The sequence below is a fragment of the Plodia interpunctella genome, chromosome Z (genome assembly GCF_027563975.2).
Source record: "Plodia interpunctella isolate USDA-ARS_2022_Savannah chromosome Z, ilPloInte3.2, whole genome shotgun sequence".
Classification (NCBI taxonomy): Eukaryota; Metazoa; Arthropoda; class Insecta; order Lepidoptera; family Pyralidae; genus Plodia; species Plodia interpunctella.
Window position 1 is genome coordinate 12342418 of NC_071324.2, and position 14401 is coordinate 12356818.

Consider the following 14401-nt stretch of genomic DNA (forward strand, 5'->3'; position numbering starts at 1 on the left):
TTCCCGTATTCACGCGTGATCATCAATTTCGCATCAGCCGACAATACGCAGCAGCATTCGATTATCCACTTTGTTGAGTAATTTCTGAACGTAAGGATTTCCTATTTTTTTGTATGCCATTCTGACTCACTTTCACATTCCTTCCTATGGAGTTATGTCGCCGTTAAGTTGTTACATCGGAGGCCATTAGATAAAAGACTTTGCAATAGCCTAGAAAACAAGACACGAATCTGAAAATCGCTCAGCAGCAAAATACGCAAAAGTCAACTTACCGATGCCGTCTCCACAATTCCCAGCTGATGAAACCCTGGAGCGCTGGATTGCTTTCATCCACCAAACTTCCTCCCCTGGACCGGCAGAATCCGAGGGCGTCTCTAAAGTCGGCCGGCTGTCTGTCATAGAATATATAGCATTTTCCATTGTACGTAGCTGTGCTCCCAGGGGGCTGGTCCCTGAACTGAGGGCATCTTTCTATCGGCAATGCCTGGTCTGTGTACACGAATGCTTCGCATATGGACAGTTGGCTCGGAGTGGAAGCTTCAAGGTGGACGCTGACGAAAGCTCCAGGCATGGGCGGGTTGCAAGGTAGGAACAGAGGTTGTCCTTCCTCCAGGAAGCCCGTGAACCGGTTGCAGATCGGATTCGTGCCCAGGTCCGGCCGGTTGTTGCCCACTCGCACTACGATCACTGCTGGCTTGTTGGCGCCTGTAAATTGTGGAATGTTAATAGGAAAAACAATTTTTATTTGTATTAAACTTCAGGACATAACTTAGAATCAATATTATATAACTTCTTCGTGAATAATCCATTTACGAGTATTAGTGAAAACACATGAAAATCCCCTTAGTAATTTCAATGTTTGTCGAACAGACAGACGAATAATAATTACTATCATATAATAGTTATATTATATGATAGTGATTATTTGCTTATGTGACGGGAAACGGTGAAAAGTGGGACAGGACTCGTAGCGGAACACGGGACGGATCACGGGAATAATGACGGAAACAACACAAGAAGTCACTTTTTTAAATTACGTTCTTGGCAAAGATAACTAATTTTAGGTACGCACAATAACAATGTTATGCAAAAAAGGCCTTTGTGGAAAAATATTCGTATTCATTTATTGCACACTATTCGTAAATGCACATTGGTCTTTAAATTTAAAATTCCACCTTACGAGATACGGGACTAAAGAGAAATAAACATATAGATCATTAAAAACATTTTTATACCACAAAGAAAATATACTTTTTACAGATAATTACAAGCAAGCAAACCGCGGTCTAGAGATATCTAACATAATAATAACCGAGATGATGAAATGAGTAATGTTTCGACGATTTCACATTTAAAACCTGCCTTATAAGACGACGAAGCGGGGGAAAACACTCGCTTAGCTTTTTTATCATGGCAGTTATTGTCGTTATGGTACATACAAGCATGAGCGGCCTGCTTTCTCCGCCAAATCAGCTCATGGCATGACCTATACGCGTAACACCACGTAATACTCTAAATAGCGTGGTAGCATGCATACTTCAACTCAAACTATGTCCCGACTTTCGTCTTGACTTTCACTTGGAAATGGTTATTTGGGACCACTGAGGCTTGCAGACGCTGGAATAATTTAATATAATAATACGAATTTGTCGCCGCGTTAATCGAGCTGGGTAAATAAAAACGGTGCGGAAATATAACCTATCTTGCAAAAAATTTAATAACACGTCCAATACGATGTTCTTTATTTAACGAATGAGCGTAAAACGAAGTTAATTTCTGAACGGTTTCTTTGCATTTTTTAAACCCACCATTTTGTTAGGATACCACACTCGAAGAACATTTTATTTTTCAGCTTACAATTTATATCAATAATTATATTATTTACTACCCTATATTGTACAATAATGTAGTTAACATAGCCTACGTCACGCGTGGTGTGGTAATGAATCTAATGCATTGCTAAAACTCTTTGGGACAGAGAGACAAAGACTCAAGTCTTGTTTTCTGAATGCTCTTTAATTTATGTCGGGAGGAAAACAATCGTTCCACAGTGATCGGTACTCGATCAAATTTGAAATTTTCCACGCCAATACCCCCTAAACGATTGACTTTCGTTTCCAGTCATGCTTTTGTTTATCCGATGACTGCGTTATTGGAGGGTTCAGGTAGATCATCGAACAGTGGAGGGAAGCTTTTTTATATTAATGACGTTTGGGCGTCCTGCCTCTGATCAATGGCCTACGAGTGCCTAATGGCCGATTCCTTGGAATCATTATAATTACCGCTTTATTCATAAACTGTTGCTCGCGACTTAGTCCGCGGCAATAAGTGCCCTCGATTTCAGAGTTCACCATCCGTCCTTCCGGATAAGACTTTTTTATGCGTCATAGAAAAGTCGGAACAATGTTTGGTAAGGCACCAATGTTGCCAAAATTGGGATTTGGAAATTTCTGCGTAAAAATGCTCCTCGTCAGCAGCGGGACATAAGTAATAAAGAAAAGTATTTATAGATATAGGACATAGAATGGAAAGCGGTTGTGCCAACCGCTGAATTATTCGCAGCCACACCACTCACCGTAAGGAGTTCTAATTCATACCCCATCATCGAGACGGTTAGGCAACTACAATCCGTTTTACAAGAACTTTCAACTTAATATGAAATCGGGACGTCCCACTAAATTGAAAATTCTAATTACAATCACAAATTCAACGCGACCTTCTCTCAAAATAATGTTTTATATCTCATCTCATTAGGCCCTTATCAGTTTGAGAATTGTCTTCCCTGGACGGACAATGGCGGCGGCGAGGACGTAGCTCCATGGCAATCAAAGTGGTTACAACAAATAACCACTACGGTTTTTGTTATAATAACACAATATAGAAACAAATGCGTAGGTACGGTACATGTATTCACTTGGAGTTAAAACTTGTTCGAAACTCCATTATAATTAAAATGTGAAAGATCCTCAAAAATACCACATCGGGAAAAGTTATTCATAGTCAAATGTCAAAAATATAGGTCTCTTGCGTTTTCTAGCCAAATGGTACGTTTTATAAATCTAGGTTAAAGTGTTTAAGCTGGAGGCCATTCTATAGCTACAACGTATGGCTATACAATAATAAGCAATAGACTGACTTGGTTTAGACGTGTCATGAGGATAGACGATCAACACTTTATCAAAAGCTTTGAAATTGAAAGTTGATAGAAGATGAAGAGCAATAAAGAGGTGGACGAATTGTGTTAAGGACGATGTGAAAGTATTGGGAAATGGATAAAAGGTAATGATGATGAATGCATGCAAAAATTAGACCTAGAAGTATAGGCACTGGTACGGCCATTGGCGAAAAGTCAATTAGATGATAGATAAACTGGTCATTGCACCATTCACAAAGGAGTTACAAGTTACAAGATTTTCAAATATAATGAGTGCAAATTCGGACTTATCGCTAATGCAATTTCTTCCAGCCAACTTTTAGGTGGAAAGAAAAACAAGTATATTTGTAGTTGTTATATATGGTCCTATAAATGAAGATCTGAAGAACCGTATTGATGATAGCAATAACAACACATGTAGACATTTCTTTATTTACATAGTGTTACAGCAAGTTAAAGGTCCCACCAAGATCAGATCGCTGCAACACCTCAATGGGCGCAACGCTACGTGCCACTGCGCACGCGACGACCAGCCGACACGGTTGTGCGCCGAAGCGGTCCGACTTGCCTGGCTAGATGCCGGCGCCGGACGGACGGGAATCGAACCAATTGGGGTGAGAAATTGGACGGGATTGCTTGTTGCTGTTGCGCGACGCTGATCGTGATGCCATGTGACAGCGATAGACTCTATTAAGCTGACTTGTACACGCTGATGTCGCTCGGAGTCAGGCTCCGAAGAAATTAGTTCAGTGCGAACAGGACAGACCAGAGGTTTGACTTTGGTATTCTGATATCATCTATCTTAGCAATAGATTGCATTGTTATGTCCGGTTTAAAGGGTGAAAGGTTATGGGTTAAAAAAACTACCATATATGAGAGAAATTGTGGCAATCTCATCACCGACTGTCACCGCTTCTTAACTTAAGGTACAGAATATCCAGATTCGAGACTCACCACAGCAAGGCTTCCCGAAGTCGAGTCTGACGAGCTGGACCATGTAGGGCTCCAGTAGGTTGACGTACCACCAGGGCACTCGCTCCGGCCGCGTCAGCGTGCACGTCTCGCTGAAGCTGGAGGCCGTGCTGCCGTCCAAAGCCCGCTGCGGGACTCCGCCCTCCTCGGTCGACACTTGCATCGGAGCCTTGCCTGCCGCCACGTTCAGCACTACGGACAAAAGTTATATATAATCAGCGCTTCATGGTAAAGATGTCGGATGATCAAGACATAGGAAGAGGATGTCTTTGGAAAACAGTGCAATATAATTACGTTTTATATTTTAAAGTATTCTCCAGAGGTAGATCTTGGTACAAAAATCGTCTGTATGGGTACCTCGCTCTCTTCTACTTCTGCCGTCGAACCGGAATATATCGTAATAGATATAAATGCGTCTTCTTATCTAAAACGTGGAAATTTTTAACTCTTATGTCATAGAGATAGATATATCCTCACAGACTCATTCAGACTTTCGCATCGCTGTAGGTCCAACATTATCTCAGCCCTTTAAAGAAGAGAGGCAGCTCTCTTCTTTTACGCCAATCTTCTCTAGCCTCTGCTAATCGGATCCACATATTATGTAGATTAGATAATTATTAGAAAATCAAAGAGGTGGAACACAACAAATAATATGGACAGTGGAAATAACGATGCGCATAAATTTTAATTAATATTCGATTAAATTAATATTCTATAACAAAACGTATCCCAAGTCACGTAATATGATATACTCAACTGAAGCGTTACTAGAACTCAGTGCAATTTGTCAAGTTTTCAGGGTTCTGTAGCTCTAGAGATAAAAATGGAACCCTTAGAGGATTTACTTCATTGTCCGCTAATTACTTTTTGTCAAAGCCCTATTTCTAAGGATCGCTTTGAGGAATTAAGTTGAAATATATGTCAAATTTACTGGGTTTATGGTCGATTCTAGCTTGTGAAAAAATTAAATTTGCAACTAAACGCTATCAAAAGATAGTCACATATTTTGCGATTACATGAGGAAATCATACCTATAGGGACGATGACGGTAGAAATTAGCAAGGAGCTATAATGTATAAATCTGTAAACTGTAAATATGTATGTGTCTGACAATAACAGCTACGGAACCATGAGCGGGCGAGCTCAACTCAGTTTTCAGACCAAGTGTTGCTATTTACCCGCAAATGGCCAGCGGCACGCAAAGCCTAATATTATATTATCCAACCGTCCTCGGTCCACTGATTTAACAACTCTCTTACTAACCAGAGTTAAAACCTTGCGTGTCATCTTAATATGGGAAGATATTTAAACTGACATCGTTTTGTTATAATTATGTTTATTTTTAGATAGCATATGTTTTTTTTAGGGTTCCGTAGTCCTACAGACAAGAAACCCATATAGTTTCGCCATGTCCGTCTGTACGTCCGTTCGCGGTCTAGCTAAAAATGTAACTAGAATAATTTAGTATAGGTAGGTATACATATTAATCACGCATATTTAGTGGTCAAAAAAAATTTTAAATTTTAAAAGTTTAATTTTAATTTTTAAACCTATCCAACAACACCCCACACTAATGGAAATATGAAAAAAAAAAATTTCAAACAGTTGTATAGAAGGTACCTTAAAAATTAGAACTTTTAAAATTTTATTACATAGATATATTCAAAATTATTAGAGGTATGGGAAGATTGTTTTTTGGATTTAGTAAACGTGCCACGCGCAACGGTTTTTCATCAAAACTTGCTATTCGGATCATAGTTATAGAGATACTTAATCTGAGCACAAAACATATTTTTTAAATTAAATTCTGCGAGGATTGTGGAAAAGATACGAGGTTCCAGCAGTGGATCACATCAAAAGGCTAATAATAATAATAAAAACCGGGACCCACTACGGGAGTGCCGGCAAAAGTGAAAACTTGAATATTAACGTTATGCATTTTTGAAACGAATTTTCGATCAGGGTCACGTGTCCTGACACCAGTTTAACATTTTTTACCCATCACAAAAAGTGCACAACGTCGCTAAAGAAGTTTTCACTTGAAAAAATAATATATAAACTAAATTACTTTTCAAATAGACATGTAATGAATGCACGTGTGACAGTTTCTAATTTAAATCACCGGGATAAAGACGACGATATGGAAATACAAACGATTTAATCAGAATTTTACTTGCAATAACATATAAATTACCATATTAATTGCCCCTGAAATGAAGTCGTTTACGAGCTATCATGGCTAAAATAATCATAATTGGATGTAAAAGGGTCGCCACAACCATTTGTGTGTGCCACTTGTTCAAAAAGAGGTGTGTCCTTATAAGGCTGTATCGATTTTGATGAGTCATTTAACTTGTCGCCTGACCTACTCGGCGACCCTCGGGTCGTCGGCTCATAGCAGGGAAAGTGGAACATCTAATTACCTATATGGATGTTCTTGGAGGTGGCTTTACATACCAATAATTTAAGATCGAAGATAATATATTCAAATTTGATAAACTTGATCCTTATTTATCTTCGTTTTTATAGGACCTAGAACATGAGAGGAAAATGTACTCTCTCTCACAAACATATCTCTTTCATCCTCGCGTTACATTCAGACCTGAGACGCCCCGAAACCCAATGTTCGCGTAAAAATCAACCATTTCATTTTGAAGATTTCGCATGCGCTTCCAACCGACTACTTGCCTGACCTCAACCCTTTTTTGGGATGCAATTGTTGCCTTAACAGCTGTTAAGGCATGTGCCCCTTATTCGCCTCGTACTACATCCACGGGAGGATTTTGGGTGATCCTATTCCTGGGCGGCCTGCCACTCACAAACACATGATTTTTTTATTTAATTTTCTCGAAAGTCAAAAATACAATACATTTTGCATTTTGACTCTCGTATTGATTAGTACAAAGGCAAGAATTATAACAACATGTATGTCCCGGAAGGTTAAAAATGCTGGTTGCACTCCGGGAGTGCCGGCAGAAGAACAGTGAAAACTTGAATATCAACGTTGTGCATTTATGACGTCTGATTACGAATTTTCGATCAGGATCACGTGTCCCGACGCGAGTTTAACATTTTTTACCCATCGCAAAAAGCACTAAATAAGTTTTCATTTCAAAAACATGTTTACAACGGTAACTATAACTCCCGAAAAATTCTCCTACAGACTGTTCTGTGTAAATAAGGAATTATTTCGATGTTCCGTAATTTTAATGTAATTTTCTTGTGAAAATTATTAGACAGCGGCGACCCCTTCACCGGTCTGACATCCTTCTCAATCAGTAATTGTATTAACAACAAGATATGTGCACACACATGCAGGGGAACAATGGGTACAGTGTTTATGTTACCTTTTTTCTACACAATAGCATGTTTTGTGGGCTGCAGGGCACCAGAAGGCGAACAATCGAAATGCTAAAATATACCTCCATACTTACTCTGCCTACTTGCATGTTTACATATTTTAGCGTTGAATGACTAGTGTCACCTTAAATAAACCCGATTTACCAAGCTTTGGCTTTAAAATATTATCTTTTTAACCACCGACGCAAAAAGAGGGGTGTTATAACACCACCCTGTTTGACCGCTAAGTGTGTCCCTCTGTCTGTGACGTGGCACCGTAGCTCATCAACGGGTGAACCGATTTGGATGCGGTTTTATTATTTGATATTTTGATTGATTGTGTGGTTAGAATGTGTTTGATCAAAATATGCTCAACCGTTCAAAAGTTGTAGCGAAATGAATTTTGATAGTCGGGGGCTTTTTAATTTGTCTAACAAATAAACTTATATTTAATCGGTACTAAGTACGTTGCATGGAATTAGTACGTACTTACTCCGAACGTAGTACCTACTTACTAATTCCATGGTACGTTGTCGTTGTCTTCATTGTGACATTGACAAAACGTTTTTTTTTTGTAAATATTAAAATATCCGGAATGACAATCGACTGAAATCCAAAAATGCGTCATTAAGGTAGGTAGTTATTTAAGTAAGTCTAATGTCAAAAAAACTAATCTAAATAATAACGAATCTAAATAAAACTCTAAGTGGTCTAGGCAATGTCTGTGTACATAGGAAATATTACAAATAACAGAAGACAAACCAATTTTTTAGATGTTTCTGTCTGTCTGTGTGTTTGTTCGCGCATCACGCAAAAACTACTAGATGGAATATAGTCCGGTTTGAATTTGCCACAGTTGTATAGCGGATGGTCTAACTTAAAATCTGATATACTTACAAAAATAATTTTACGAACTTTTAATTTTAATTTTTGAGCGGACACATATAATAAACGCGGGTTAAAGCTTGTATTATATAAACGACAACTGAGTCCTTTTCCAGTAACGTTACGATGAACCCACACAAACGTCGAACGTTGAACTATAATATTAGCATACACAAGCTACGTATCGCAACGAGCGGAGCAACGGGCAACCGCTAGTAAAATTATAAATATGAATAGAATTATGTACAACAGACATGTGGCCCTCCGACAAGAAGTGTGCCGTAACGGTAACGGAGCCGACCGCGACGATCGAGACTCGATGTTGCGCTCGAGATATCGATTTGATTGATCGATTACGCATATTACAGGTGTCACTGGCTGTACGGTTATATAGCAATAACTGTTTGATTGCGATGTTCAGGAGTACTTTTGACTGGTTAGACTCAATTTTATCTTTTCTTTATGTTATCATCCTAAGTTAAATGTTCTTATTTTACATTTGTAATATTTTCTTTTTGTTGATCTATGATGTCGTTTTTGAAGTGAATACTTTTTTAGCGGCGTTGTGCACTTTTTGTGATAGGTGAAAAATGTTAAACTCGCGTCAGGGCACGTGACTCTGATCGAAAATTCGTAAAATGTCAAAAATACACAACGTTAATATTCAAGTTTTCACTTCTGCCGCCACTCCCGGAGTGCAACTCGTTTTTTATTTTCTAATATTATGATGATTCTTGTGCCAGGATATTCCATTATTTTCATGGCAAGTATTTGCCCTGGGCTTCTCCCGCGTAAAATTAATATTTCTACCTGCTAGTTTGGCCAACTTATCTACACGATGTACGCGTCGCTGCTGTTGAATAAATTTGACATTAAAATGGCATTTCAGTATAACTTTCAATGTGGTCGCTTTCTTGAAATCATAAACTTATTTTTTAGTTATTTAAATAAAACAGGTATTATGGGTTCTGAGCTCCGCCGCGATGCCTAAAAAAAGGCTGGGAAAAAGGCGGGAACACGCTCAAATTAGAGAGAGAGAGAAAACATTTAGCTTGATTTTATCGCCGCATACCTAAGTATGTCTGTTTTTTAATTCTACTCTACATTACTACTGCATTGCTCTATGTTATTTGACTACCGAAATTGGAACATTTTTAATAAGTCACCTTTGTCTAAGTTTCATTCTAAATTATAAATCAAAATTTTGACTTTTTCATGATTATACATAATTATCTTATCAGAAAATATATGTCAGATTAGATGATATAAAAGCATTGTTGACTGTCGACTGCATATCAAGTTACACTAGATCTTTAAGCAGCCGCCGCCGCGGTAATTGGTGCTAATTCGCAATGAGTTTGTTTAGGTTGATGTGCTGTCGACTGTACACCGTCGAACGGGCATCAATCACGAGAACCAGTCGCGGCCACCGTTAGCGACAAGTGCGCAAGCGCAAGTCCGTTATGTAGGGCTGCCGCTGACACATGCATGACCTACAATACTTTCTAATTATTAATTCACATTGTAAGTGGTTATTTTAATATCTTCCGTGAAGAGAGACCAAATGAAAAATAACTAGTTCAAGCCTTATCAGAGAAAATATATATTTTTATTAAGGTGGTAAGGAATTTAATAAAACCAACTTAAAAGCACTACTCACTTATTTAGTATCAAAATTTTGGATCGAAACAGGCTGGAACTAAAATTAGTCAAAAGCTTCTGACAACCCTAATTTATTTAATATTTATTTAAAAAATAGACCAATCGAAATACAATAAACGTGCCAATATTAAATTAGTCACAGACAGAAATGTGAAAAAAAATACGAAAACAAAAACAATTGATTCAAGAAACTCATAACTCGTAAACCCTAAAAATAAAGTGTGTGATATATTAAAACGTTGTTACGTTGCGGCAACCCTGTTATATTTACAATAACGTTGCTTGAATGACTCCTGCGCAGCCCATCTCCACTTGAGCGTACGGAACACATGCAAAACGGTGTTTACGTCGTACTTTCTAACATTTTTTGAATTAAAGTTTAAAGATAGTATCTAGTGCAGCCCGGATCTAGTGGGAAGGGGGAATTTGAAAACCAATAACTGTGCGAGCATGTTTACTTAGCAAAAAGTATGTGGTAACCGCATTTTCCACAGAGTCAAGGGCACAATAAGACTTTCCTAGAGAGAGCGGTGGGAGCGCTGCACAATAGCCTTCCGCTTTTTAGACTCTTGCGCATGTGAAGTGATTTCTCGAGGAAAGTAAAAGTTGGGGAGACTCCCGCGGCGGCGCGTCGTACTGCGGGGGGCCCGCGTTGCAATTCAGTTTCTTTAATAATAAAGGCTGCAACAAGCCGACTGAGTAACGCGTATACGTTTATTGCACGGAGTTTTGGCTGCCTGAGTGCTTTAGAATTTCATATAAAGAACGCGCACGCATCAGTTCTTTAATGTCGCTTTTCACATGTACATTCAACAGAACATCATCTCACCTGAATTCAAAACTTCCACTTTATTTCTCAATTGTTTAAAATCGCAACTATATGACCTCTAATATACAATGATAACCGCTGCAAAAAGGTCCATTTAAGTGTTTCGACAAACAGGTGAGATTTATGGAAAATCTTGGAAAATTACTCGGTACCTACATTAAGTTATTTGTTATAAGAAATGTACAGATGATCTAGTCAATTCACTAATAAACTCAGTCCACTAATGTTAATAGATAATTTAAATTTGGTTTTAAAAAACACTGACACTTTATTAAATTCTACCCACATTATTATTAAAAGGTTTTACTGATTTTGCAGAAATTACATTAGATCTAGGCAGATTATCTACTCCAATTGGCTATTTGAATACGTAAAAAATAAAATACCTACATAAACATATTAAACATCCAAACACGATAATTAAATATCACTTTCATTCATCATTATTTTAAATTAATCATTTGATGTTGATGAGAAGCCAAGATGTGGTACAGGGCAAATGATGCTCATTGTTATGCTATAAATTGTGTGATAATGATAAAATTATTTTTAGTTCCAAATTTAACCGACGCGACGTCACAGGTTTGGCGGGAATTGTCGTGTCAAAAAGAACCACCACTCCATATTTGTTTTTAACATTATAAAAATGTATCTGTTTTGACCATGGACTACCGAACTACTGCTAATAGACGGAATAAATAGGTACTCCGTGTATTTATTAATTCCATGGATTTGACTAGTCGGAAAATAGCCAATTACGGCCATCCGAATCAGATTTAGTCCGGGGTATCTAGAAGGCCCAATCATCATCAATTGATGTAATCATCCATATTTGTGTTCGATTTCGGGCCAAACTTATTTTTTATGTAAAGTTTGGCCCGTCTATATTGTTTTTGGACAACTTACCACAGAAGGGGACCCCATCTGGCGTCCACCGGCCCCCCGCGCCGCACGCCCGCCGCGCCGGCCCCAGCAGCTCGAAGCCCCGCTCGCAGGAGTAGCTGGCAACTGTGCCTTCCGACAGCGCTTCGTCCGAGAACGACACCAGCGAATGCGCCGGCGCACCCGGGAATCGGCATGTCGCTGTTGCGTAACCTGATAACAAAAAAATAACTCGATCAAATACGGTATAGCCGTTTGGTTTGTTGCTGCGTAGACATATAGACAGATACACGTTTAACTTGTAACAGGGGTCCTGTAGTCGGGGATTAAGAGCGGTCGAGCAAGATTAAGACTTTTTTTTATTTACACGTCGTACAATCGACCTACTGGGTCAGTGGAATTACGTGAATTGAAACAAAATTATAGTTGCTAGTCCAATTTAGCTAAGCGGACTAACCGTATACCTATCTAAAGTTTACGTTTTCCGATTGGTGGGGCTGTGGATTAAAAACTTAAAATATTATGCTTTCTAATCGATCATTTAACGACAGTTGGCCAACAAAATCTTTTCATTAATGACTATCACCAAAACAAAACTTTCGTGAATGATTATATGATTATCAACAGATTTGCATCCGTACTCAGCGCAAATGATATTTTTGATTTTCACCTTTTTCTTCTTTGATCTAAATCTGTAATAGTAGTGATTTAATTATCTTTGATGACATTCCGTTTGGTTGTCACCCTTGGTCAGCCGTCATTTTTATCGCATATATTCTACATTTTACAAGTCGTATTGCATATTTATGCATTTTCTTCAATTCCAAATCATACTTATGATATTTAGCGTTAAGATTTAATAAGAACGAAAACAAATCTCAACCAAGATGCCTCACTTTGACTTTATACACATGGATGAAATGCTGAATGCAATGGAGCCCAAGGAGCGCACTTTGATGCTGGTCCTTCGCCTTGTCACCCTCGCAGCCATCATTGCTCTCATCGTCATGCATGCCAGGTACTTCTTTACACGTTTACTAATAATGAAAAATACACGTATTTTAACCTGTTAACTCTCTCTAATGAGCGTTTTCTTGAGCCCAGAGTCCAATTTTCTTCCTCATTTCCACTTCGCAAGGCCTTCAACATCCATAGTTGTCGGACCCATGGTACGCACATCTCCTTGACAATATATAGCCAACCGTTTTATGGTTGCCTCTACCTAGGACCAGGATGCAGCAACGGCATGGCCAGACAAGTTATTACTTCTAGGGAGTATGAATATAACTCGTGGCTTCAGTTCATCCGTGCACTGCGTCAGTGTGGAAAGTCGTTTTAATAGTTGTGTATTGGCAGGTCCATGCGGGTGTTTCGATGGGAGCAGTCGGTGTCGGGAGGCATCTTGGTAACGTACACAATCTGCATGTTGGGGTTGTGCTTGTGTGCGGGCACGAGCGACTGCGGAGGCGAAGCTTTCCAGGTAATAGAGGAACGCTGATAAAATATACACACTTTTGCAGTGACCGCCATGCAAGTCTTTCGCCATGAAATCTATATTTCATATCGTGAGAGCGGTGGGTGGCGAGAGCGATGTTCCTTACAAATTTTATTATCTTATGTTAAACCTTTGATAACGGAGGGAGCATAAAGAGCTAATTGTCTGGGCTGCAGCTTACAGTACCAGTAGACTCTTGAGGTTAATGCGGCAGCCGTCTCGGCCCTACAACTCCTCCGCCTCTTCTCCCAAGTCAACCTCGGCGGAACCTTGTAACCGTGGGCGACTCAATGTCATAGTATACTGTTCGTCCACAGGCGTTTATTTGTGGCACAGGCGCGGCATTGTTCGCTATCAACGCAGGCATGCTGTGGCGTCGCTGGCGCAAGGCTGGCGAGCTGACGAGGATCGTGGCCGAGCTGCTGGTGACCCTGGGCCTGCAGCTCAAGTGGCAGCTGCGGTGCAAGATCGGCATCAGCGCCGTCATCGCAGCCTTGTTGCTGTTGGACATGGCCATGAACCCGCTTATACCTCAGAATAAGCTAATTGAAGAACTACGTACCTCAGGGAACTTCTATTAAGGGAAATTTGCCCGTATTTTGTTTTGTTTTGTATGATTTATTCCGTAATATCATTGTTCAATTTATTAAAAAGGAATGCCTTCCAGCACACAGGAAGGCATTCCTTTTTAATAAATTTCATGATTTTAAGTCAACGGGAAGTAGGTTTTGATGTTGATTGATGACGCGAAACAAAAAAAATCATGGTATCCATAGGGAATCAAAATCGAATCATGGACCAAAAGGTGGATTTGAAATAAAATGTATACCAATACCAAATCTTCATTATTTTGCTCCGCTCTTTTATCGCGCATCTACATAAACCAGGCTCTAGTGCAATACGCGCTACGGAAGATGAGGACTGAAGTAGGTACACATATGGTTTACATGTGCAGCAGAGATTCTTAAGGCTTTGTGCTACTGCGCATACGAACTATATCTATATTCGTCAAGTAAATCTTACGTGGCGCCTTGTTTAACCAGGGGCGGCCCGTACCATTAAATAATTGATACATACAGCCAATAATAATACGCACAAAATGAAATTGTGCACTGCTAAAATAAAATGTGCACAAGCATCTGCCTCAGTCCCGCGTATCGTAACATAGAAATGGCATTAAGCC

At 39.2% G+C, this 14401-nt stretch overlaps 2 protein-coding genes across 3 annotated transcripts in view; one reads left to right on the top strand and one right to left on the bottom strand.

Annotated features, from left to right (window-relative positions):
- Nucleotides 1-14401, bottom strand: part of LOC128682957 (uncharacterized protein) — a 40999-nt gene that overhangs the window by 15555 nt on the left and 11043 nt on the right. For both annotated transcript variants that reach the window (XM_053768044.1, XM_053768045.1), the window contains exons 2-4: nucleotides 11748-11936; nucleotides 4109-4318; nucleotides 273-705 (exon numbers count right to left, since the gene is read on the bottom strand). In XM_053768044.1, the coding sequence (XP_053624019.1) occupies nucleotides 273-705; nucleotides 4109-4318; nucleotides 11748-11936 (832 nt within the window). The remainder of the gene's footprint in view (nucleotides 1-272; nucleotides 706-4108; nucleotides 4319-11747; nucleotides 11937-14401) is intronic.
- On the top strand, nucleotides 12452-14046 carry LOC128682958 (uncharacterized). The gene is made up of 3 exons (XM_053768046.1): nucleotides 12452-12741; nucleotides 13080-13203; nucleotides 13536-14046. Exons 1-3 carry the CDS (start codon nucleotides 12611-12613, stop codon nucleotides 13797-13799), a joined length of 519 nt encoding a protein of 172 aa, XP_053624021.1. The 5' UTR covers nucleotides 12452-12610; the 3' UTR covers nucleotides 13800-14046.

What these genes read in the sequence shown, in the direction of transcription:
- LOC128682958 (XM_053768046.1), top strand. Translation starts at nt 12,611, where the DNA reads ATGCCTCACTTTGACTTTATACACATGGATGAAATGCTGAATGCAATG. An exon ending in CTCATCGTCATGCATGCCAG is followed by an intron (nt 12,742 to 13,079) that starts GTACTTCTTTAC and finishes GTGTATTGGCAG; the next exon opens with GTCCATGCGGGTGTTTCGAT. An exon ending in GCGGAGGCGAAGCTTTCCAG is followed by an intron (nt 13,204 to 13,535) that starts GTAATAGAGGAA and finishes GTTCGTCCACAG; the next exon opens with GCGTTTATTTGTGGCACAGG.